The sequence below is a fragment of the Bombus pyrosoma genome, linkage group LG1 (genome assembly GCF_014825855.1).
Source record: "Bombus pyrosoma isolate SC7728 linkage group LG1, ASM1482585v1, whole genome shotgun sequence".
Classification (NCBI taxonomy): domain Eukaryota; kingdom Metazoa; phylum Arthropoda; class Insecta; order Hymenoptera; family Apidae; genus Bombus; species Bombus pyrosoma.
In genome coordinates this window covers 9,131,580-9,157,962 of record NC_057770.1, presented here as the reverse complement: position 1 = coordinate 9,157,962, position 26,383 = coordinate 9,131,580, and the positions used below count along the sequence as shown (strand labels likewise).

Below are 26,383 nucleotides of genomic sequence, written 5' to 3'. Positions count from 1 at the left end.
GTGCGGTAGCCTAACAAGCTTCGCAACCCCTTACTATACCTCCTGATTGCCCTTGCTAAGAAACGGTGACCCGTCTGGCCTCGCGCCTAAATTAGGCAATTTACGCGGACTGGCGCTGGCGGATTCAACCGCGTCGCTGTTCCTTTCAGTTGCAAAACCATGCCGGCTATTAGTCGTGCTGGCCGAAAGAAGAAACGACCGCAGCCGCCAGGTTTTATATTCGTCGCCTTGCCGCTCTTCGTATATTAGCCACGCAGAAAAGGCTGGCGTAGGCCTCGCTAATATCTTTCGACGCTCCCCTCTCAATTCAACCAGAATATTTTTCAACGAGGGGCCGCGAGGGCGTTGAAAGATTTTTAAAGGGTAATTATAATTTCCCAGCATGGTATTTATTTTCGATTTATTGGTCTCAGGATGATTATTAAACGAAGACAATTAACCCTTACAGGATGGCGTATTCTCTTTTTTAATCTCGAAATTCAGAATAAAGATATATTTTTCAGCTTTTACGATGTTTAGGAGAACATAATACATTGAGATTTCAAGCTAACTTTATTGAAAATAAATTTCTTTGTTAGTTAAATAATTAGTCATTTATTAAGTATGTGGAAATTTAGTAGGAATTGTCTCGTTATCTTTGATAATATCGCTTCGAGAAATTCCTATTTGCTAGAAAATTCCTTACCAAGTAAAAAGTATATTGCAATTTGAATTATTAAAATTTTATTTAAAGTAATATTAACAATATATCTTATTGAAGGTTATGACTAAAAACTTTTCAGCATGTTTCTTTAAAACAAACATTTAATAGCAATATATTATAATTTGGCTACTATATGAAGCGAATAGTAAACAGAGTAGAATAGTAGTGAATTAAAAGTGCAAAGTAGCAACATGTTGCAAGGCGCAGATCTGTTCCCAGCTGAGCAAACGGAATGATATAGGGTCCTTTATGTTGGATATCCACGAGTCTCGATCACAGGCTGCTAAACGGTGGTCGAGTTAATCAGATTAGGTCGACAAAATCTGTCTTCTCTTCTTTCGTGGTCATTGCACTTCATCCTGGCTCGATTGTACGTTTCAAAGACCGCTGACGCTCCTGACAATGACCATTTGTTGGGGATCTAGCTATAATGGAGCAGTTGTGAGTCAAAGTAGTATTCTGCGTTTCCTTTCTTCTGTATTCACAGAGTAACCTTTCACGGCTATTTAGTTCTGTGCGCCATTATTTGCGACAATTTCGCAATTTTATTAGCAGTTTAAGGTGTCAGAATATTTACTGGAAATTGCATCAATTGAATTTTAATTTGTATTTATCTTCCTACTTACATTCATCCGGCTTTATGCGATTAAAAAACATTGTACGCGCGAAAATATCGAAGATCTTTGTAGTCCTTTCCTTTGTAGTCCGACGAGACAATGGTAGGCAATTTACAGGTGATTATTCTCTATACGAAGATAAGTCAAAAACGGAGAATAAAATTGAAGGTCTTGTTTTGGAAAAAGTGGAATTTGAATACATTCGCTCAAGAATTAGCTCGGTAGACTCGACAAAATTTCCGAAAACGTTGAATAATCTTCCGTCAATTGCTCGCTTCTATCCAGTTGGAAATGAGTCACACACACGTATACCTGACAAGTTTCCAAACTTAATTTCCTCAAATATGAAGCCTTCCACTCAATTCTATTATTCTCGAGTCGTAGAATTTCCTTGACTTTGCTTGTACCCAAAATTTTGGTACACGGTGTAAAGGGTTAAATAGCAAATAACGATATTAACAATTTACCATTTTTTCGAGGACTAACAATACGTATCGAATAGTTTCTGCCTTACGGTTTAATCGCTGGATATTGATTCACTATTTTACACTAAAGGCGACTCGATGCTTTTCGTGTGATATTTTTCTTGCAAGTTAGCCGTTCGTTAATTGATTGATTACAGTTACAGGATTTGAAATTTACGATCTACGTTACCCGAACGATAAATGGCAAAGTCGGTTGGTAATCGTTGCGTAAAAAATTATATTTCGTTCGAGCTAATACATAATACGTCTCGTGACGCTAGAATACACGAGGTGGCACGAAGCAAGGCTTCCTATACAGTCATTGCATCCTTTAACTCAGCATGAGGTACATTGTGATGCATTCGAGGTTCCGTCGTTTACTTTCGCTCTCTTTAAAGGTTGACCCATTCTTGCAGGTCGTGGAATCTGCTTCTTTCTCTTTCGATGAATAGACCAATGTCTAAATGACCATTGAAATGTTCTTCAGCATCGTGCGGCCCTGACGTTTGTTTTCTATCCGGCTTATATTCGAATAGCGGCTTAGGCCTAGCTAGAAGGATTAACAACCGTGTGCCTCTTTTACCAAATGGACCGCAAGAAGGCGGAACGAGAAGACGGAATGTCGTCAGTCTTTTCGCTATGCATTGTATCCTCTGTATGAAAATCCTCCGGTATGCTGACCGAATAGCGTGAACATACGCCAACCATCATGAATCTGTCGCTTGAATCTTTTCTAAGTTTATTTAGGAATATTTGTTTACTTTTAAATAGAATATTTATCGATATTATCGATATCTATTATAGCAATAAAGACACGACTAAAAATTTTATTTTTATTGAAGGAGAAAGGAGGTACAAGCTTCATATTCAAAAGGCCAAAATTTCTTGACTATTAGCTGACTACGATTTCACATTATGTTTACAAAATTATATTTCAGCTTTAGCTTTCATTATTTTTAAGTTTGTTTTCGTTGGTTTATTCCAATTATTGGAAAGTGGAGCTACTTGGCTATTGCAATGACCACTTCAATCGTTATTTTCCAGAAACTCTTCTCTCTTTAAAGTGTTCTTTTAACAAATTAACGAATAAAATTTCGATTTTTTTTTATCGCGTTCTTCCGTAATTGAAGTATGTAGGGTGTTTCCCGATTTGGGATATCTGGCAGTGACGCAGTTTGGACGTTCAATCCGGTTCGAAGTCCGATTACGCGGTAGCCCGGTGTATTTCACTGAACAGAGCACCAGTTCTTCGTCCTTCTTCGAGTCATATCATGTTTGAGTTGCAATTCTCGCATGTTTCCGCTGGTGTGGCGTCGGTTTACGATCACGGGCCCCTTCTACCACGGACTACCTCGTCTTCTCCATTCGCATTTGCATTTTTATATTTATCTGAAATGAGCGTCGCGCTCTTCCTCGTCCTCGATTGTCATCGGTGGATCGCCGTAGGTCTTGTATACGATAAAAATTCTTCCGTGATGACGCTTGCCAACACCTCGTTGCGTTTAATATCGCGAGAAAGTTTCGACCGCGAAAGTGATTTCGAAGAAATTCTGCTACTTCGAAAGAAGACCAGGAACGGTGACAAATTATTCTAAGGTACGAGAGGTTTAAGAGATGCGACAGATATTTCTGATATCCTTGTTGTCTGGTACTTACATTCCAAAGTGTTAGCAATTCTACAACCGCAGAATATCAACGAAAAATGTATCACGTTACAAATTTCTTGTTGTTTGTTTTTCATTTGAACTGATGCACTAGCAAATCTTTCTATTAATTTCTGATAGATATTCAACGTAAAATTACTTTTTACCTTTTCCTTCGAAGTTTAGCCAACTTCGAAAAATGTTTAAAATATTCCTGCGTAGATTTTTTATAGCATTTTTATAATTTAAAAATATTGACGGAGTAGTCTTCAAGTACTAAATTCTATTATATCAAATTGTACATCATATGTGCACGTTCTGAAATGAATATTTCACAAACAAACATAAAAATTCCGTCATAAAGAGCAATGCAAGCGATAGGAATAGGTAATACTAGTCTAAGAATTCAACTTTGGAAAATACATACATAAATCTATTTTATTACAATTTAAAAGTTTTGACGGGATAGTTATCGAGCATTATAAAAAGTTAGTACCCTTAGAGACACCCGTTAGCTAGTATTCCCGCTCGTATTATTCATAGAAGCGGTGTGTAAGTATACCGCGCATACCGTGCCAGTGTACTCGGAGGTCCCTGCACTCGGCACCGATCGATAATCGATGGAACAAAAAGTTGGAATTTGTTTACAGTTTAGTAACCCAAATCAGAACGCCGATCCGCCACCCTCTACCATCCTCTTCTCCTTTCGTCGGTACACCCTTCCCCTCCACTCACACACTAACCAGCGACATCGTTTGTTACCAACACGAACGTTCCATTTCCTTCACCGTCATCATCGATACCAACATCATCGCGATTCATGCGTGTCACAGACAGCGACGCCAACAACGGAAGCAAAACCAACACCAACGATAATACGGGATGCCAACGTCAATCCCGGGATCCAGAAGCTTAGAGTTACACGGAACCACACCACTACCATCGTCACACGACATACCGTGTACCATTCGTGCCACTTTATTTTTCCCCACTTTTCCCTTTTGCCGTTTTGTTCTGTCAGACGAGTTTTGCCCATCCTGCAGCCGAATGCATTTGTCAAACGTTGAAACAAATTGGTAGACAAGTCACAAATACCAGCGCGCCGGTTACACCGCGTACTCGCCGAACACGTAAACTGCCTTTGACTAATGTGTTGTTCATCCTCCAACACGACTCATGTACTCCAAATTCGACGAATTTTATAACACACTCGCGTCGAATCACCCTCTAAGCTCTTGTTCTCCTCGCGGTATCATCGCTGTTTGTTCCTTTCAAGTTGCAGTTTATGCCCGAGGAAGTTCGACCCTGTTGGTATTAGGATTTATTGATACAGGATTAATTTCTCGAAGGGAGCGCGAATATGCATTTTGTTAACGGTGAATTGGATTATTATTCGTTTAGTTTTATAATTTTCGGAAATTTTAAGATTGCATCGTTACATCATAAGTTGGTATTTTTCCAAACCAACGCAATATAGCGACACGATTTTTGCAAACAATTCTAAGAATTCCCGCAGGCTATGGTAAAAGCTATCAGAAACGAGAGGTGAGTCTGCTTTTTCTTCGTAACTGCTGTTCCAGAGGATTTAACTGAAATAATATACAGGATGAAAAGAAAGTCAAATATTTCCCTGGGGCAAGATATCAGCCAATTTCATGGGTCCCCGTTTTGTGTGTGGTCTGTGGCTTACCAGAACATTGCTTCTTTCTCCAAAATTAAACACCGTGACTGATCGTTCCTTCCGTCAAAAGAATTTCTCTTGATCTAACTTAATATGACTGAAAAGGAATTGCCTATTCAATTTGACCGACAGGATTTCGTCCAAACAGACATATTTATATACTAATTAATCTATCTCTTATTATATATCTTTCATCGTTATCATTAATTAAGTACTAATAATACTATATTGGTATATCTCTAATTGAATATTTATTTATTGACCGAAAATTGTAAACTGCAATCACTGTGCAAGTTTGTTGTATCGCTACCACTAAGCACACAAAGGAATACACGTATAGGGTACACTCTATCGATGGATCAGTACAGTGCTTACAGCAAAGCGTAGATAGGCGAATGGCTGATGCCTAGATGTTGGATTTTATGACTTATTGACTCTCGTCCGTGTTTACCGGACTCAGTGCGACGGCCATGCGGCGCCAAGCGCCGAGAATGCGGCCACCTTTGCGAGCAAACGTCCGATGGAAACACACACATCCGACCGACTGGCCGATCGATCGATCTCATTCTTTCCCGCTCCGCCTTGTTTTCCGATTTATTACCACCTTGGATCATTGTTACCAGCCGATACTTATCAACGATCGATCTGCAAGTCTTAATCTGTCTTTGTACCGATGTTGTACTTGGACGATAATCCTGGAATATTACGTCGTAATAGCACTCTGATACTTGCCACGACGCGGCAAGTTAAAGGAACTCCTGGAACGTTAACGCATGTGCAATCCTCTCCAAGTCGCGCTTCTCTAAATTTTCTTCCTTTTTTACATTTTAGTGTCGCAGGAAAAAAGCTTTGGACGTTTTAAGAAAATCTTTGACATAAATCATTGATATAGTGATTTTTATTCGACAATGGGTCAAGGCGTACATCACTTTTTTTAATGACAATTGCATTACGTTGTGAACTTTGCTTCTTACTGTTAGGATATGGATTATTTACAAAGTCGAAAAATTTGACGGGAATTTGTTATTGCTAGAAAGAAATTATAGCTTGAAAGAAATTAGCTTCTCCGTTCGAAAAATTCGATCGATTTTTATCTGCCCGTATTATTGTAATTCGTTATTATATCACTTATATTATTATTTATACTGACATTTCGTACAAGATTGTGACTTTAATCGATTCAGATGGGATAGATAGAATTACCGATAAGCTTTGTGAAAAGCGAATACATATCTGGAATTCCGAAGGTTTTCGTTTTATCGTTTCAAAATAAGATTTTGCGGAGATACGGAAGACATGTGCATACAATGTATTTGAAAAGCAAAGTAGTAGAAAATAATTGTAATATTCATAGACATAATTTGATAGTTTATAATATAGCACGATGACAGAACGTGCCAAGTGACAAAGCGTGGAAAATTATTAGGCGCCAGATTGGAATTCTAACACTTTGCGATGTATATTCAGTAATACTTTTGAACCTAATTATGTAATTGTTTCTACACCAGAGTAAGAGAAATTAAAAGAGAAAAAGTTCTTATCACCGAATGTCAATATTTAAGGGAATCTCATTTAGAGCAAAGGTACTTCGATACAAAAAACTACAATCTTACCTGCTGTGTATTTAGATAAGAATCCTGAGTTGCACTTTCATCCTTAAAAATGACATCACCAAATCGAAATCACTTATTGTGACAAATATTGTCATTGCATTATTAAATTCTTAAATGTTATGTATCTCCCTTGATCTTTGATAAAAAGATATTTAAAAACTCGTCGTACAGATAACGATCCCGAATATCTCTAATAGTTTATGTTAATTAAATGTTACAATTTTCAACACAGGATCTTACAACTCTCTACTTCAGTATTAACGAAAAGATAATACGATACGCATAAAGCATTATTTTCTCTATGGGAAATTATTAGTTATAGTTATTAACTATATACTGTCATTATATTTTACATTATATAATAACAACAATCTGATTATTGTAGAAAAATGAAGATTGTCCTTGAATCGCGAGTATTAAATTTTCACGAAGAAATTGTTTTTTTTCACTACATTGTACATCAGGAAAAATTGTCGATGCTGATGTTGGTGCATATAATCTTTATCAATGATGTTGTGAAGACTGCGCTGTAGGGAAGAATGTCGGAGGAAGAAAACAAGTGGGTGTTTAACAAATAACCGATGGATTCTATTGGCACAATGATTGCAATTGTTATCTGTGATCGACAAACAGGAATGCGCTCTTTTTCCGCGAAAATGAAAGAATGGAATGTTGATCGATGCCATCTCACCGGAAGGCGCCTTTACTTCAGAATATCATATTCTTTGTATATTGGGCAGAAAGTTTTGAAATATTGAGAGATTATATCTGATATTTTAACACAAATGTCATTTAATTATTTGGCAGCATCATCAAATCGTTATTATCATGTAATGAATATTTAAAGGGATTAAACGTTATGTCACCTCTTTTATGATAATACCACGAGTGTGTGACTCGATAGATTATAAAAGTTCACAACTGAGCACTTACAAATATAAAATATATCATAACTGTAGAAAGCGCGCGTGTATCGATTTTTCTTGAGCAACTAATACAAATAACAACGGCTGGGAAATTTTAAATCGTTTTAAAAATAGACGTACCTATGCCCCAGTTTTACCCATACATACGCAGCTACACAATTTTGACCGAGTTTCCCCTACAATAAATACTTTCGTGTTGATCGGTATTAACTTCTCTTACAATAAATACTTTTGTGCTTAACTCGTATTAACTTCTTAAAAGCTATCTGATAGAGCTTTACCCAACAAAGGAAATACCATGTGTAAGAGTTTCCTGTTGCTATTTCCTGTAAAATATATTCCGTGATGAAATTCTTTATCGACCTGCAAAGTCATTTCATGAGTTTCTTCAATATATATCTTCAACGAGGGACATCATTTTCTGTTTATAAAATCGACAATGCCCCTTAATAATCTATTCTCCTAATTAGTATTTAATGGTAAGTGAACGAAATGAAGTACAACAGCTGAAATTGTATTGGTATTTGTTCTCAGAGTCCTAAATGTCCAATCTTAAAATAACCTCTTATCTGTTTATAAAAATATAAGTAAAATTTAAATTGGAAATAAAAATATTTCTATCCGTTTTAAACATTTCTATTGAAAATCTATTATGAATGTATTGTAACATTTAATATACTAAGAAACTTTTTTAACAATATTTCTGCATAAAGGTAATATGTATTGTGGAAAAAAACATCCACATAATTCTGTATCGTGGATTAATTCGGAATAACATCGGTGATAAGGCTGTTAATCTTAACCATGGCCGATATTATCCGAGCATTGCGTTAATCTATCAGCAGTACGAAACTGTAGGATAGCGTTTGGAGTAATCACTTGAATTGCCGAAGTACGATACGATAAAAATAATTCAATCTCTCGATAAGTACATTTATCTGTAAATAGCGGAATAAAATAATTATAAAACAAAATTAAATTATGCAAGTTATTAAATTTAATAAATAAATTATATAATCGTATAAAACACACAGGCACAAAATTACTTTGCGTATGTGAAATAAATTATTAAAATAAATTATCCGTATAACTTCGACTGAAAATATAAAATGGAGGAAAGATGTTATGGGAGCTAATTTAAGAGTAGGAAAAAAAGCTTAATTTTATCAAAGAACAAAAATAAAACGTAAAGTGCAATTTATCATAAAATATACCGTTAAAGATAGTTCCAATATGTGCTATAAATGAATCATACAATCCAACGATTGTAGTTCATTCATGATCTATATCGCGTTCATAATCACGTATAACGACTACAAACATGACATTTTTCTCGAATTTTCTTAAGAAAGTACTTACAGTTGATTAACAATAAGCGAAACTACTGCGACGTTGTCGATACGGGGATATCACACGGATATCTTATTGTCAGCGCTAAATACCACGGCGCCACTGTAGAACGTCAGACCTTGGGATATTATTATTCTACAGAAGCAGGAATAGAATCCTTTTTTCTTCTACGAAAAGGAAAACAGTTGCGAAACTTTTATCAGAATTCGACAATCGGCTAGAGATAATTATTGATAATCAAGTTAATCTTGTAGATCACTTTCTAATCTGGCCTTCATTTCCATTGGTGATTCTTCTGAGAATTCCTTGCAACTTTCTTTAAAAAATATCGCATTTTCCTGATACGTTGGCGCCATGAACAGGAAATCTATGGAAGACAGCTAAAATATCTTCAAGCGATATTTACAGATAATTGTCTTGATATTGGTAATACTTTATGTGTTGTATTTTTATATGTGGGATGTGAAGTAATTCTCTATTTCGATTCGATTATAGATTATATTATTTTTATATTTAATTATAGATTCGATTATAGATTATAGATAGATTCTTCAATTACATTAATAGAGTTATAAATTTCCATAAAAAATGCCATAAATGTATAATCGTCATCTTTACGTCAAACTTAATCATGATCTTAATGTTAACCCAATTCCAATTTTTCATCTTACACAATTGTATTTATGCTATACGTAAAATCTATACAATTTTTTCTTTCTTGAGCCTTACAAGATACTGACCATCAGATTTTCACGTTTGTTCATTCTCTTCGCGATTCGCCATATGCCCGTTCCATTAGAGAAATGCGAAGTGAGCGTCCGTCCGTGCGGAAGTCGGAAGTCGACCGACAGCTTCTTCCACTTACGTATCGTTCTGGACCGTTCGGTTTTATGGACAGTAAGATCAGGCTGATCCCCAATTAAATGATTCTTAGCTACAGCTTATGCGAGACATCTTGATAAGACGGCTTTGCGCCAGTATTACTTGCGCCAGACGGGTTAGTACTTGGCGCTTGCGTAAAGGGCCGCGTTAAGTCTTTCGATTAGCCGCGCACGTATTCGCGCGTCCCTGTCCCATTGACACGTGTGTTACAGCACGTCGACACGTGGACTTTGTAACCTTCGTTCACCGGACCACGTGGTTCAACCACCTCTGTTCTTCGTCAACGCTTCTCCATACTTTGTGTCTTTCTACTCCTCTTCTCTTCTTTCTTTTTTATTTGAAAATTAACACGTTACGGATGGAGGACGTGAATCGACATCTTTTGTTTCTGAAGCGTCGATGACAGCGGACGACAAGTGGATCCATAGATTTGTAAGATAATATACATATGGTAGTGGACAAAAGAAAATTTAAATGTAAGTGGTACAAAAATTACTATAATTTTACAAAACAAAATTGTATTTGACAATAGCAGTGAATAAGTACGTGTGCAGTGAATATTATAGCATACATTCCAGATTGGGTGATTGTCAGCAACATCGTTGAAACTACATTTTCTTAAAAATCTGTTCTTAAAAAATTACGGCACATGAGAATTAGCTGGACTACCATAACGAATAAATTATATTCTTCGCGCAATGAAGATGCTTGGAGTCTTCTTTGGCAGATAACAATGAGAAATTCCCTAACTCATTGTTGAACACGTTCGTTCTTGGTAAAGTGAGTACGTATTTCCCGCAAACGAGTCAGTGTTATTGCACTATCTTCGATAAGTGAACATTGTTCACTTGGTACTTCGTTTCTTAGAGACATTCGTTGTTATTCGTCATTCCTATTTGTTTAATCTCATGTTGCTGCCATGATCGTTTATTGTTTCCTTTCCTTTGCGACGATGTTCATACTTAGTGAACTTCGTTACGTGTTTGCGCATTAAGTAAAAATTTATTATTTGTTCATCCGCTCGAATAAATTCTCGACACGCGATTGTTTTACTTTTATTATCAGTCTGCAATTTTCATTCGCACGTTTAACTCACGCGTTCACAAATATACGTGTAAATTGTCAATAATCGGTCATCGCTTTCATGCTATAGCATATATTGAAATACTTAACCCTACTGTGTTCTTTATAAAAAGGTTATTTTTTTAAATAATAATTGGACAATAGCAAATATTATACGTTGGTGGATCAGGTTTTGAAATTAAGAATACACGTGTAGATATAGCGTGGTCAATTTTAAATCTGTTTAATATTATCTATCGTGTGGATGTGCCGACTGTAGCGGCTGACTGGTTGATTAAGCCGACTATCCGGCCACTTTTGTAGTCGACGATTGGTTAAGTTGACTATCCGACTACTTTTGTAGCCGACGACTAGTCGGCGAGTAGTCGGTAAAAAAAGCCGATTGATCAGCTGTGTTGCTGATAACTTGATAGAGCACAGAAATAAAATTACAATGTTCTATCTTTACCGTCGTTAGTATAATTTCAATATTTTTTTATATGCGGTATACTTACTTATAGGAACATATTTGTATGTAATACAATTATTGCATAAAAAGTTAGAAATAATGACTAGTATTTATTGAAATGAATTAAATAAGTACCGATTAATTAGAAGCTTTGATCACTGTTTCTCAATTTTACCATAACAAAAATCTCTTTGAAACTAAGAAACAGGACGTAATAAAATAAACATAACAAACAATATTAAACAATCTTCGTTGCTTTCGTAATATTAAATAATCATAAATTTAACGCGTTTTGTACAGGTGCTTGAAAATGACCAAAAGTGACGATTAGTCGGCTTCTTGAGAGTCGATTAATCGGTTAGTCGGCTAGTCGGCCAAAACCTTCGTCGCTACATCTCTAATCTATTGTTTTCGGCCGAGTTTTGTAATGGTTAGATTCTTGTTGAGAAATTCATCGTTGACTTGTAATGTGTATAATGCGGTAGAATTTTCTCTCTGCCTTGTTCCAAAAGAACTTGAAACTGAAAGTTCTTTGGTTCGTTGAAACAACGATGAGATTAAAATACAAAAATTCGTGGAGTGCATACTGGTATAGTCAGATTTCTCGAACGGATTCCACTTCTAAGAATCGAATTCACAGAGCGCCGATACGACTTCACCATGAACAGAACGGAGTAAACCACGATACAAAGAAACAGGAAAGTGGAAATCAAAAGAAGAAAGTATGATCACAGAATGGTTATGGGAATTACTGTTAGCGGTATCTTCGTTGGAAACGGAGCACGCGCTCATCCTATCGCGGTTTGGTACCGGTATAGGTGTATCTGCAGACAATAAATAAGTCGCGATAACGAGAGAGTAACGACAGCGGACCTGCAATCTTATCGAAGGCACGCCGATGTCTCGAATTTATTTTCCAATCAGCGGCGGTGTTTCTATTATATGTACGATTGCCGCTCTCGCACATAGTCATGCATGTGAGTAAAATCACGCGTGTGTAAGTACGTATGCATTTAGCGACATTGCGATTTAAAGCGCGCTTCAATGTGACTCTGATATCACTTATTATGTACTCTCGTTGCTTCAAGGAAGGAAAGCGATGAAATGGATTTAATACCTAAACCGTTAACGTGAATTTAAACACACGTTGCAAATTATTAGAATTAGTTGATTCTAAATGGAGTGATAAATTATATAGAAGTAGATTCGAACTGTGAAAAATATTATTTACATATTACTTATAATCTAATTAATTGCGAATTTTTTAAACTAATAGCGGTCAACCGGAAAAATATTAAAATAAAGTGTTCATATATATTATAGTCTAAACGTTATAATTCATGAGCGATATATCACACTAATATTATTATTTTACAGTACATTCACTCTTCATTCAAAATCGAGATATAAACGAATCATTTTATATTTTACACATTTTATCATTTTACATATTATTTAAACTATCGTAAAAATATCGTAGTAAGTAACAAATTGTTTGCAACAAAATAATTTCTTATCGTTTCCGTATTTTAATTCTTCTAAAGTATATACTTACACCACGAGATACTACACGTGTATCTGATCCTTGGCAGACTTTAAATTGTCCCGTGTTATTTCCGTGTACTTTTCAATCCACGGTTCAGTGATTGACGGCGAAGAAGCTGGCAAGAGCAACGAAAGAGGGCTCCTTGAATGGAAATCTTGTGAAACTCTCCGCGCTTTCTGCGAACAGAAAATTCATTCACACATACGCGTCGGTTTGAACAACAAGAGAACAGTCCGCCACTTATCGAGGCGCCGTCCTAAGGCGTCTATTACCTGTTTGCAAATATTACCTTCGTAGTTTAGAACGTTTCCTTGACGACGTTCCTGCATCGTTTCACTTCCCGACTCGCGTTTCATCTTGCATTCCTATCGGTTATGGCTTCTTTAAAATCTTATAGAGGTACTTCTTCATTCAATTTTACGCCCGATGAAAAGTTCGAATTTGATCCAAAATATTATTACACATAATTCGATACGTTTTTACGATTAGATAAGTGAATTTTCGTGTTAATTATATTATCATCTAAAATCTTCGATCGATACGGAATTAAAAGAGAAGAGTATCTTTATATATATATAATTGGTAAATAAGTCTTCTAAAATTAATTGTAATATTATTAATAAATGCTATATATAAATTTATATATTCCCATATATATAAATTTATAGAATATCTCGATGCACGAAGAAGACTAGAAATACTGTCAGCACTGTAGGTTTTGTTGTAAAATATCATGCTTTCGGAAAAAAAGAGAAATTTCGAAATTTGTCTTTTGTCATTTCTTAATCTAGAATTTAGAATGAGGCTTCCTATATTTATGCTAATTTAAAAGAAGATGATAAATTCAGATCTTGATGGCACACGATGTTCATCTATTTAGAAATAAGATGCTTAACACTAGCGTGGTCAAAAACTCTATGTTTAAATTGACGAAAATAATTGATCGAAGTGTATAGGTATAGTCGTAGGTACGCAATTTGCGTACAATTGGATTTGCGTAGTCGATGATGAACGATGCGAAAAATTTGAGCACCACTGGGAAGGCCACACATGCAGTATTATTGTTGCAGAGTGGATCTCTCGTCTCAGAGGACAAGCTGTTGTTGTAAAGGCGCGAATGTTATTGCAGCAGAAAGTTGTGGTGTCACAAAGCTGCGGTGGGTCTCGCGGCATTCCGTCCGTTGTGTGTATCACCTAAAGATATCGTCACTGGCAAATACGTCTCTTTCAGGTCCCAGAAAAATCACTACCAATCCATCTGTAAATTTACCGTGAGAGGCACCATAACGTGACAACTTGCAACATTCGATGCACATTCTTGCGCTTATAGGAGCTCGAGTTTCACGCGCAGCATCCTAAAAGGTATTACCAAGGATCGAGCCGAGCGTTGATTATCAGCTTCACTGTCCTTTTATGCCTACATCTACGTCTTCATTTTCTCATCGCTGGCACGAAACTAATCGTTAACTTTTATTGGATCCGATGTTTCTTGGATGGATGCTAAGTCGACTTTGAAGGATTTGTTGCCACTTCTACAGTTAATTTAACGACCGTGAACGTATTTCAATGCATTTCTAGTACACAGAAATTTCTCACCTTACGTTTGGATAAATTGAAATATAAACTGCAGAGACAGGATAATATTCTCGAATGACAAAATTGCCATTGTAAAGTTTATAAACGAAGATTATAAGTGAAAATGCGTCAATTATATATTTTTATAGAAGAGCAATTTTAAAATTCAATACACTGCTCATCAATTCCACATCAAAACTGTTTTCTTATTTAACTTTCGGATTAAGTATATACACAACGTTTAAAAAAATATAAATAACACGTAATATCATATCTTTCCCATGCGATATCAAGACCACATACATATATACACACATATATCAAGTTTCGACGCAGAATCGGTTCTACCAGTGTATTCATAGATTACCCAGCCGATTCGTTCGGAATACATCACACTAGGAACGTGTGATCGCGGGTTTGAGATTCTTGACAAATTTTAAGATTGACGCAGGAATGTCCGAAATCGTTGGTAATAATTCGAGGAGCCGTGGAGGACCACACAGGATCGAGGATGAATCCTTGGAGGGTCCTGACTTCTGAGATGAAGGTATACGTATACCTTGTGGCACGTTACGATGAAATAAAACGTGAACGTACCTGGTATGCCTCCATCCACTTTCAAAATCCTCTCGTGGATCCTGCGGGACATCCTCAGCCGCATCGTTACGTTAATGGGACGGACTATTATTTAATTCCACCAAATTGCCGGTCGGCCTCCGAAACAGGCGTAAAACCTCTTAAAAATTGCCGCAGGACCTTCTTACTCCCGAATTCTACGAAAACGAATTTAAACGAATACAAACGAATACAAAGTTCAATACTGTTTTCAACCAATAACGTAGATCGTTATCACGCTAATTTATATAATCGATTAAAAATATTGAATACGCCACCACTTCCCGTTTCATTTGAAACTTATCGAAACTTGTGATAAGTTAATTGAGTGATCGTATTACATATATCGAATTAATTAATACAAGTCACAAAGATCCATATATAAAGCGGATGTCTTTCTTATCGTAGGCAAAGGCTAGAATTTAAAAAAGCGATGTCTTTAAGATTCAATCTTAAATGATAGCTATTATAAAGTAATTCCATCTTGAATTCCGATCATTATCTCGTACCAAAGCTGTTCACCTAGCTGTTAGGGGAAATTGCATCTTATATTATCTAAACGTGTGTAATTAATGATATATGTACAATATTTGATTTGAAACCTGGAGTTATACATATACAGTGACTGGTATTAATATCCATGCACGATAATATGCGGGATATTTTATTATTGCATATATAGTTGATTGTTTTCTAATATATTAAAACAGATATTGTAGTTTGCAGAAATATATATAAGTTATTTAATGCACGTACCTTCTCGAAATAAAAAAGACAATAAATTTCACGAAGTGTGCCAATAATAATGCTCACGAGTATTAAAATGTTTATAAGAACTAGCTAGAAAGATAATCATATGTAGACCGTTTATTTTTTTTTTTTTTTCTGATAAGATCAAAGAGTAACCAGAACTATTGTCAAAGATTTGTGTTTAGGGTATTCTGGTCATTTATCCGGAGAAAGGAAGGAACGTACAGTGCGTAGATATTGCGTAGCTGGCTTACATATGCGCGGGAGTTGAATTACGTGGTGTCGCGCGAGAGTAAAGAAAGAGAAGAAAGGAGAAAACGTATTAAAAGGATATAAGAGAGCGGGCCGCGACCGCAAACTGATTAAATGCGGTTTACTCAGGCTATGCTGCTACGCCACAGGGCTCGGTACCGGCCTGTAAGCTACACGAGCTGAAAGAAACTCCTTGTGACTTATGTACTTGTGATATACAATGTACTGTATTCTTTACGGTCACTTGGGTCACCTTATGATCTTTTTCTTCAATCAATTTTCTGCGTACATTTGTATTCCATTTCTATGATCGCTGTCATCTGGTTTTAATCGTTATCATCGAAACTATGTACATCGTTTGAAATGTATAAATTATCAAGTTAAAAATGTAAACTTGAAACTTTTAACATGCAGAAATATACAAAAATATTAGTTTTATATTAAATGGTAAGGTATATTAATATCTGATAATTTACGTGTCTTATGATTGAACACTGGAGCTATCAAACTCGTTAGAACGACGAGTCTCAGAATCATATCTCTTGTTTCTGCATTTACTAAAAATACAGGGTGCATCGAAAATGCTACGTCGAACGGAGGTGATTTGTTATGCAAAAGTAAATCGGAAATGTAGAGTGAGAATTTTTGAAACGACGCTTCGTTATCAAGAAAATCAATGATGAAGTTTTGTCAAGTACGCGTGCACTTAAGAGATAACGAGAGTCGGTTGAAGGAGTTTCTGCGCACTCAGGTACTCTATTTAGTGATACAAACCGAATGGAGATGATTTTCTGTACAAAGGAAGCCGGAAATTTAATACCCGTGCACTTGAAAAGTAACGAAAGTCAACTAGACGGAACTTCAAAGTTGATGTTCTCGGAAATGAAGTCTTGTATTGACAATTATCAGTCTATGTTTTCCACTTACTTTGCACGGAGAATCAGGTCCATTCGGCTTGTATCACCGAACAGAGCGCCTAAATGCGCAGAAATCTATTTAACCGATTCTCGTTATCTCTTAAATGCATGTGTATTTGACGAAATTTTATCGTAGATTTCCTCGCAACCAAAAACTTGTTTCACAAATTGTCATTCTACATTTTCCATTTACTTTTTCCTAGGAAATCCCCCCTTTCAGCTTGTATCACGATTTTGAGTATACCCTATATACAAGTGCTGTTAAGAAATTAACATTTATTGAGATAGAAACATGATTGTATATACCTACTTATTTTCGTTATGACTAATGTTACATATCGTACATATTGTATAATTTAATTAGATTAAAATACAAAATGTTTTATTAATCGAGGATAAAGTTGTCGAATAACATACGTAATATCAGGAATATTCTTCATTTGGAAGAGAAAAGAATTTCGTAAATAACGAAATTAGTTGAATTATATCTAGCAGGCTAACGTATCTGAAGTATACGGATTTTTTAAATCACATTATCATAGTAATTGAAATTTTCGTGATTAAAACAATCAATGTAATCAGGACGTTCCAAATGATAGCAACTCTGTATTAGATTAGGTTGGTAGTCTTTCAGTAAATTCCAAAAAATTAATATTAAAATTGATTTATGAATAAAAGAATTCAATACTAAATTATATTATAATAACTGTGATAATAACTATATAGTATAATATTATTCAATAGAAAACTATATAGAAACTATATAGTATAATATTATTCAATAGAAAATTCTTATATTAATCGTAATTAATTATATAATTCTTAGAAATTCTATAGTGAATAGTTTTTAATCTGCCAAATCTCACAAAGATAAACCAACTTATCTGATTATGTCTCTTATTCGTCCATGCGTCTTTTTACATTAGAAAATTATTTTAACCTTCAAGACCGAATATTTAGTCATTTAATGATATTGATAGGAAAACAAATATATTAAGTGGAAAATTAAGAATACAAGAAAAACACGTTAACAATTAGTTAAATATTCAGCGTACAATTAGTATGAATAATACATTTTATTGTTGGCCTTTTTTCAATTTAAATTAGTGTTTACTTATTAGCAAATGTATAGGAAAATACATGTGTTGTGTATGAAACATTAATGTTATAGGCAATGTTTTCTCGAAAAATTTGGTTTCCTTGATAAACAGCAATAAATCGTAGAAAGAAGATAGATTTAATCAATATCGGCTCGTGATATTTCAAATTTTACCTTAAACGTTTATCAAAGAATAAAAAGTGATCATTACCCTCCTTCGTGATTCGAATACTCAATGTTGAAGGACGTAGCTTATGCACATAACTTATGTAATGTCACGTGTCAACAAGAATCTTGGCGAATTATAATTGATATACATTTGCACTCGTGATTTTTCTCTTTTTAGCTGAGAAACGTGCGTGTAATCTCATTAATTTTTATTGTTTGACATTCAGAACATTTTTTTTTCAGTATACATAAATCATTGTAATCCGATACTATAGTTATTGGTAATTCTAGAGTTTAACATTTCTGTTTATAAAACTATGATTTTATTGATACGGTGTTAATTTTCAATCGTTTTATCTTCGGCTACATGAGTAAATGATAACAATTGATACAAATGAATACATGAAAACAATTGAAAAATCCTATACTTTATCAACTACTTTTATACTATCCTAACGAAAATTTCAGAATAAAGGTTCATTTATATTAATCGATGAACATAATCGTATATTTTAAATATATTTTATTAAAATATACTGACTGAAATACAATAGTTGCGGTAAAGGCGTCAGATCTAACAAAAAAAATAATGGAAGTCGTGCCTCAGTTGTAGAAAGAAAAATTCGTCGACAAAAAAAGAAAACGAAAAATGAATTTGTGTTAGTGTGAAATCTTGCAGTTTGGTCGTCCGATGGAGACTTCGTGTAGTGAGAAAGGTATTTCTTTGTAGAACGTAAATGGAATCGGAATTTCACGACCCGGTAGGCGTCTTGGTTCCACCTGATAAGCGAAACAGAGATCCTGTTGCATTGTACGATGACTTAAACCGTCGCAGGATTCAGGTATTTTAGTCAGGTACTTTCGTAAATTTGACCTGCACTTGGCACCGGCATTTGTCACCTTCGGTAATTAAATGTGCACCCAAATTTTTCCTTATTCCCGGGTAAGCGTCGGCTTCTGACCATTTTTTTCTTGGAGTCGACTTCTCATCTTCAGCAGTAAGCTAACTGCTTGTTCCGTTCCTTCCGGGGCAACTCGAAAACGGTGTAACGTGTAGCATAACAACAGTGGGCCAGATAGTCAAGATAAAGAATCGTGTCTCTCCAGGATCAAACGTACCGATCTTCAGGAACGTACTATTACATACTCGCCAACGTTTGCCAAAGTTATTTGAAAATAACAAACATTCCATTTAGCTTTTTACTTAGTACTATCGATAAACTGTTTAGGTTTACATAACCGCTTTTTTTCGTCTCTAGGAGAAGAGATCGAGATTTCACGCGAGATTTACATAGACAGAAACGGGCAAATGTCGGTAGAACTGTGTCAATATGGTACGGCCCTGCGAGGTGCCAAACTCTCTCACACAACAGTCCTTTTTCCGTGAACGGAAAATTAGACCATTCAGAATACGATTTGGCGACAACGAGTCGGAACTCTAATAAGACCCGGAGAAACCTTGGCTCGGCTGTCTTCCATGAATTTCGAGTGACAATCTCTTTTCAAACAATTCGGGGTATCGACAGAAATTAATTATCGACCCTCCGGGCAAATATTGTCCTTCTCGGATCACAATTATCTTCCGTCTCTTAAAAAGTTAGGGATACTATTAGAAATTATTAGCAATTTAATTCTTTTTCAAATGACGAATTAACTCATCTAATCTGTGGAATGTAACTTAAAATACGAATAATGTTATCAAAGCGATATTTACAACAGAAGACGTAGATTTATTAAATTTGCTTAAACATACAAAGCTGAATTCTTATGTTAGATCGTGTCTCACTACTATCTGGATCACAGACTATCGCATTTCTTACGCATAAGCAAAGTATAACTGCCAACGCACACATATGAAAACTAGGAAAATGGAAAGAGTCTTTGCATCGGAATGCGATGAATCTAGATTTCGCATAATACACTGTGTCTCGTGACTGTAAATATATGAAACCACTCAAAAGCTTTCAATCTTTATATCTCGTGTTATGCATTTTTAGACGTTAACTCGATAACAAAAGAACGAAGTACACCATGTTTGGCATTGTATTTAGAAAGAATTTTCCCTTTTCTTCTACAAAAAGGATAGATCGCGTTCACTAAAAACGAAAAAAGAAAAACGGAAGAACATTGATACATACAACGAATAACCATTTAAAGCATACAATAACTATTAAAAGTACTCCTACTGAATATTGAAGTTATCTTCGATTTTTGTCAATCTTCGCTAATACGATCATAACATCGTGCTATCATAGCAGCGCTAATGAAATTTCAAAATGTTTCATATAACGCACATAATATATTCGCAGCGTGTGTCTACGAATATTCGAATAGCTTCGTAAGTTTACGTAAGAAATAAAAATTTTAGATTGGTTTTATAGTTATGAGATGTACTCAGTACTTATGTATCTGGCATACGCGAAATGTTCGCTCGCACAATGTAATTCTCCATCACTAGCGATGCAGCGAACGACTCCGCGAAACGAGCGTAATCCACCAACTTTCTGTCTGACATTCTGGCGATCACACGCTTGTTGCTGATAATCACTGGTCAATTGATAATTAATTATCTCGTTGTTGAGCATGCGTTCGACGAGACGTGAGTCGGTACGGTTTGCAAGCCAGTACCTCATTCTCGGCCGGGCGAGATGAGCCAGCTCTCCAACCAATCCGACTTTCTTTCCTTCGCGATCACCTTTGTTCTTCTTCGACGCTCTTCGAACCAGTCGGACGTTCATCGTGAGAATACTGTAACTTTAACATTTATCGAAGCATATTAAAAGAACTGTGCCGTTGACTCTCTCGAGAAAACAAACTTCGAACTGGCTGGACATTGCGTAAGAGACGCGCGTCATCCTCGGTATGGTTGATTCAACACAAAGAAGAAGACGGTGTATAGGTGCGTGCCGTAATTTATATCGTGTGGCCGTCATCTTCGCTGCGAAATAAAAATAATAAGTAACGACGGAATATGAAAGAATCCAATCGATAGGATGCACGTTAATGTTGTTACGTTGTTTATGCCACTGATGTGAATTCTCACGTACGATACATTGATCTGTCGATTGATTTGTATGTTTGATCCGAATAAACGAGTTGAATGTTGGAATTTTTAAATTGTCACGTAAATTGTCGCGTAAATTGTCACGCAGTATGCAGTGTAATACGTAAATATTTACATCCAAATTGGAATCGAATAAGGAAAAAACGACACGAAATAAATGTGTCGATAAAGCTGTGAAATTGATTAATCGTGTCAAAATTTTTGCAATTGAGCAAAGCAAATGAAAGGAAAACAATATTACGAACCTAATTACGAAGAAAGACTATTACACGAACAATGGATATGTTCGATGTGTTGCTTTTACTCGATGTATTGAAGCAAATGTACATTTATCGATAAAAGGATATCGATTATTGTTTGTGACGAGAATACAAGGTAAATAAAGGAACTGCGAACGACACGCCTTCTGCGTGGACTTAAATCGAAATCATTCAACAACGATCGATCCCCCAAACCTCGAGAAAAGTGCTACTCCTTACTTCTTTTTGTTCACTCAACTTCCGGAGGGTTCAAACCGACTTTGATCCTAAAGCAACGCCAACAGCTTTTTTAATGAATTTACCTTCTTACCTTGGAGAATAGAATATCGATAGGGTTGCAAGGATACCCGTAACCCATAGGGTCTATGGGCAGCCAGGAAAGATGTGAAGACTAAGAGGGAGAGAAAAAGGGGTAGGAGGTGAAAAGAAGGGAAAGAGAGTTGAAAAGAAAGAAAAAGAGAGAGAGAAAGATCGTTGGGAGGGGGTAGTAACACAGCGAGAGAGAGAGAGAGGGGGGTAAAGTAAGAACGATGGAGGGGCAGCCTCGTGTACGCAACGAGTGGAGGGGTAGCACGAGAGGGGTGGGGGTACGGACTAGGCAAGCAACGGCAGCAGGGCAGCGGCCAGGTAAGCGAAGAGCGAACACTAGTGGGGCTGACTCGCGCGCCTCCGAGCCTCCGGGACTCTCACAAGTTGTATATCGTCGTGCTACGCGTTCTACGGTCGTGTTGTTGCGCTGCCACCGTCGCCGCTACGTCGTAGTTGTGCTCGTGCAGTGACAACGCGCCGTCGTGCTCCTACGTGTTGATCGTCAACGATCTAACATCGAACGTATTGCCAACAAAATTCCAGCTAAAGAACGCAACCGATCATCGACCTCTCTTTGCCGCCTCTTCTTTTCGTTCTTTTGTTTTTTATCGCATACACGAGAAAAGCAGGAAGAAGTTTGAGGAGAGACGCAGGTTGACCGTATACCCGAGGACACCTCGCTCCGAAAGGAGTTCTCTCTCTCTCTCTCTCTCTCTCCCTCTCTTTCCTCGGAGCTTTTTACCGTTCACCCTCGTCGCATCGTAACACGCCACTTTGGGTGAGCGCCAACGATCCCCAGCAACGCACCGACTGCTCAGTCACGACGATGTTGGCGCAAATCCAAGTGCGCCCAGTGGTTTCCTGCTACCTGCGCCGCGCTGGGATTCTTACCGTTTTCGCCGTTTCCAATTCGATTTTGTAACCAACACGGTGAGAAAGTGCGAGTTTAAGGATCAAGGGTTTCAGGGGTTGAACGATCGTGAACGCGATCTTACTGAAGTGTCCGATGCGATTGAGGAGTTTGGTTTGTTACATGTTCGTTTGCTCGATCGGTGGTGGCTGCGAGGGAATCGAACGCCGCCACGGCGCAGTGTTTACATGTAGCAGTGCGCGAAGTAATCGAAGGTGCACGAACGGTTTTCACTCGGCTTCTTCCGCGAATTATTCAAGTTTTACCCGCTTTTTATTCAGTTTGCCCGTTCAAAAGTGTAATGTGTGAATCTGTTAGTTCGCGATCTGGTTCGACTTAATGACGGATACACCTGGTACATTGGCCGATCATCGAACGAGGCGAGAGAGTAACATTGTTGTGGTGTTCGCGCGATAGTGTAAGAGAGATTCGATCAGTGAAGTCGACGGGAGAAGTAACCGTGAAAAGTATCGTCAACAGAAGAAAATCGCATAATAAGAAGTCGCTGAATGCAAGGATTTTGAAAGTAGCTCCAGAAGGCCAGCCCGACGCGATGCGTCGACGCTGCTGACGCAACGCGCCTGGATGCGTCTCACTTTAAGCACGTGAGTGATCCGATTTCCTTAATTTTGAACAAGTTGAAATAAGAAAAAGAAAAAAATAGCGGCGATTGAAATTCGAGTGAAGACGCTTTGATTTTACCTCGAAGCGATCCCGCTGGATCGTTCGAGGATCCGATTTTTCTTCCATCTGAATTGTTTAGCGTGCGATCGGGTTAAAAATGGTTCGAAAGCGACCGGGTAAAAGAACGATCTCGGCATGTCCGCCACGATATTCGGATACTTGAATGTTCGTTCCTGTGGCTCGTGATTTACACGTGCGCGTTTTAGTTGTTTGTTTCGATATCCATCGTCGATCACCCCATTCTGTATAGTCGCTGGTAGCTGTGGTGCGATAGTTGTGTTGCTGTTGGTGGTAGTGGTCGCGAGTGCGCACGCGACGACTGGTGGTGAATGATCCTGACTCCGGGCTGACAAAGGTTTTCGTATACGAATACTGGGATGACGTCCGCTTCGGATTACGCGCTCCCTTTACGATCTCGTCAATCTACATCGTCTAACGCGGAACCAAATGTAAGTGTTTTAGCAAGCACGTACAGCATGTATCTTAAAATATGCTCTACCGCGTATTTCGTTAAATTCTATCTTCTTTATCTTGTTATCTTCATGGTTACGCGACGATGAATGGAACCATTTTTTTGCTCGTTCGAAAGCGAACATCTTTAGACGTTTGCGCGAGGAACGCGTTTAACGCCAGAGGGAACTTGGTCGAGCTGTGTATGCTTGGATAACGGTACTTTGGCTGGCAGGGGGTGAAGTGTTAGGAACTAGTGATACAGTCTACAAACCATGCAAATAGACGTGTAACGTGGAACTAATATTTTCCGTTCTACGACACGCATTGAGAAAGTGAAGTTATATAAAACGAGACTTTATGTCGTGTTAGATTTGAGCTCTTATAAAGATTGCACTGCCTTTCATAGCTGATGCATTGTTCGCACTTCTTGAACATTCTATGAGTATGGTGTTAGTGATCGAAATCTGTTAAATGTTTCATTATTGGAATTTCGTCTTACTTTAGCCAAACTCAAAATACTTTTAATTTAACTAATTGAAAGTTGGGGTTGAAGTTAAATTATAGGAAACTTTATGACGCGTGTATATCTTCCAGTTAGAACTAAAATACGTTGGTTGTGAAATTTCGTTATTATTTAAAAATTATTAATAATTCTGATTTTATCCAAAAAGAAATGAAGACAGATATTTTCTTGTAATATCGTAATTTTCTTAGATTACCATATTCTCGATGCATAATATTACACTTTTCTAAATAAGTGAATTGTTTATAATTCCGATATTTACTCTGTGAAAGAATCTTATCTAAATATCAATTCTTAAAGAATATTCAAATAAAAAAAAATTTTTTGTCATGATACTCATTCATTTATTTTTCGGCAGATGGTATTCACACGTATCTAGAGATTTTCAAATCTTTGATACAATGCCACTTCAATAAGATATTTATTTTGAAGCCATCGGTCTGTCACGTGTTCTAATCTCCCATTCTCCAAGATATCGTACAAGTTTTCTAAGAACAAGCGTAAGTTTAATTGTACGTGACCGACGCGACGGATAAAAGCGTAGCAATCCGTAGATCCTCGATCGGATGCAACCTACGAAGATGATGGAATTCTGTTACTTTGGTGGTTATCAAAAGCGATGAATTGTCAGTTGAAAAATCAAACGATACGTCGACGATAAGCCAACATATTTTAGATAAGCGAAACGCGCAATTAAAATGCTTTCTGAATGAGACTCGTTCGATTAACCAACGATCGCATAGACTATCCGGCTCTCACGCTCGTTACTGTTCTACTTTCTTCTGTATTTCTCCCTTCTTATCTCTTTCTTGCTCTATCTTCCTCCGCTTCCGACATCTCGACTAATCTTCGATTGCTGCAAACCGTTTTGAACTTTCTTCCTTCTTCTTTCTTCTGGAATGATAAATCAAAAACCCGCTTGCTGTAACAGTTCTCTTTTGTCCGGTAAGATAGCATGTATAGTTAGCTTTGTGCAATTCCTTATCGAGATTCTCATTTTTTTACGGTCAGTTCAATTTCACTTATCTGTAAAATCAGTAATAATAAAACAAAAATTTAAAAACATTTGTGCGACACAGTTTTGTAAAATAATTACAATAGCTTAGTTACGTACACTTATTAATCGCCATACATAGTGTTTAATAGAATCGTAATTATTACTTCAACTATAGAAATAAATTCGTTTACTTCTCTAATTCATCGTTTAGTTGGCACGTGAAAATAAGAATACTTAACTTTTATTTACGCATCCTATAAATTGTGATAATCGATAATACTACATAATTATTGCCGAAATTTGTTTTTAATATATATTTCTTTTGATATTGATAAAGAACTATTATTTAATTCTTCAAAGCATTTGATACAAATACAGAAGAATATCTTGAATAAATATTTGAAAGGAAATGGTATTGCGACAATTTGCTAATCTATCTTGTTAATGTTATCTATTTTGCTATTGGAAGAGAATTGGTCATTGACCACCGTACAATATAAATCTGTCTGATATTTGGCCAACGCTATATTCTCTAGCAATAGGTGGTCAAATGTTATTTTTACACATATTGAACACATGTTTTGATAACGTAATCAGTCTCCACCTCGTGTATGTCGACGATAACAAACCGGTCAATTACATTTGCTTCCAATTACCCTGCGTTATTTTTAATGGCTCTTTCGATATATTATATTTCTAGCAGGATAGCAAACGCTTACGGTTAAAATCAAACGAGCGTTAAAATAAGCGCGCGTTCGATCTAATACGAACGATGTAAAAGGAAACGCTAGATTAATTTCAAAACATCCAACTCTTACGAAATTTTCCTCGTCTACCGACCTGAATGGTGA

At 36.6% G+C, this 26,383-nt stretch overlaps 1 protein-coding gene across 5 annotated transcripts in view; it reads left to right on the top strand.

The window, feature by feature from the left end:
• Nucleotides 1–26,383, top strand: part of LOC122565869 — a 126,993-nt gene that overhangs the window by 35,984 nt on the left and 64,626 nt on the right. Inside the window, exon 2 of one of the 5 annotated variants that reach the window (XM_043722339.1) lies at nt 23,194–23,480. The exons of 2 other annotated variants lie outside the window; for them this stretch is intronic. In XM_043722339.1, the coding sequence (XP_043578274.1) occupies nt 23,461–23,480 (20 nt within the window). In that variant the 5' untranslated portion in view covers nt 23,194–23,460. 2 more of the 5 variants (XM_043722331.1, XM_043722359.1) reach the window with 2 other exon arrangements.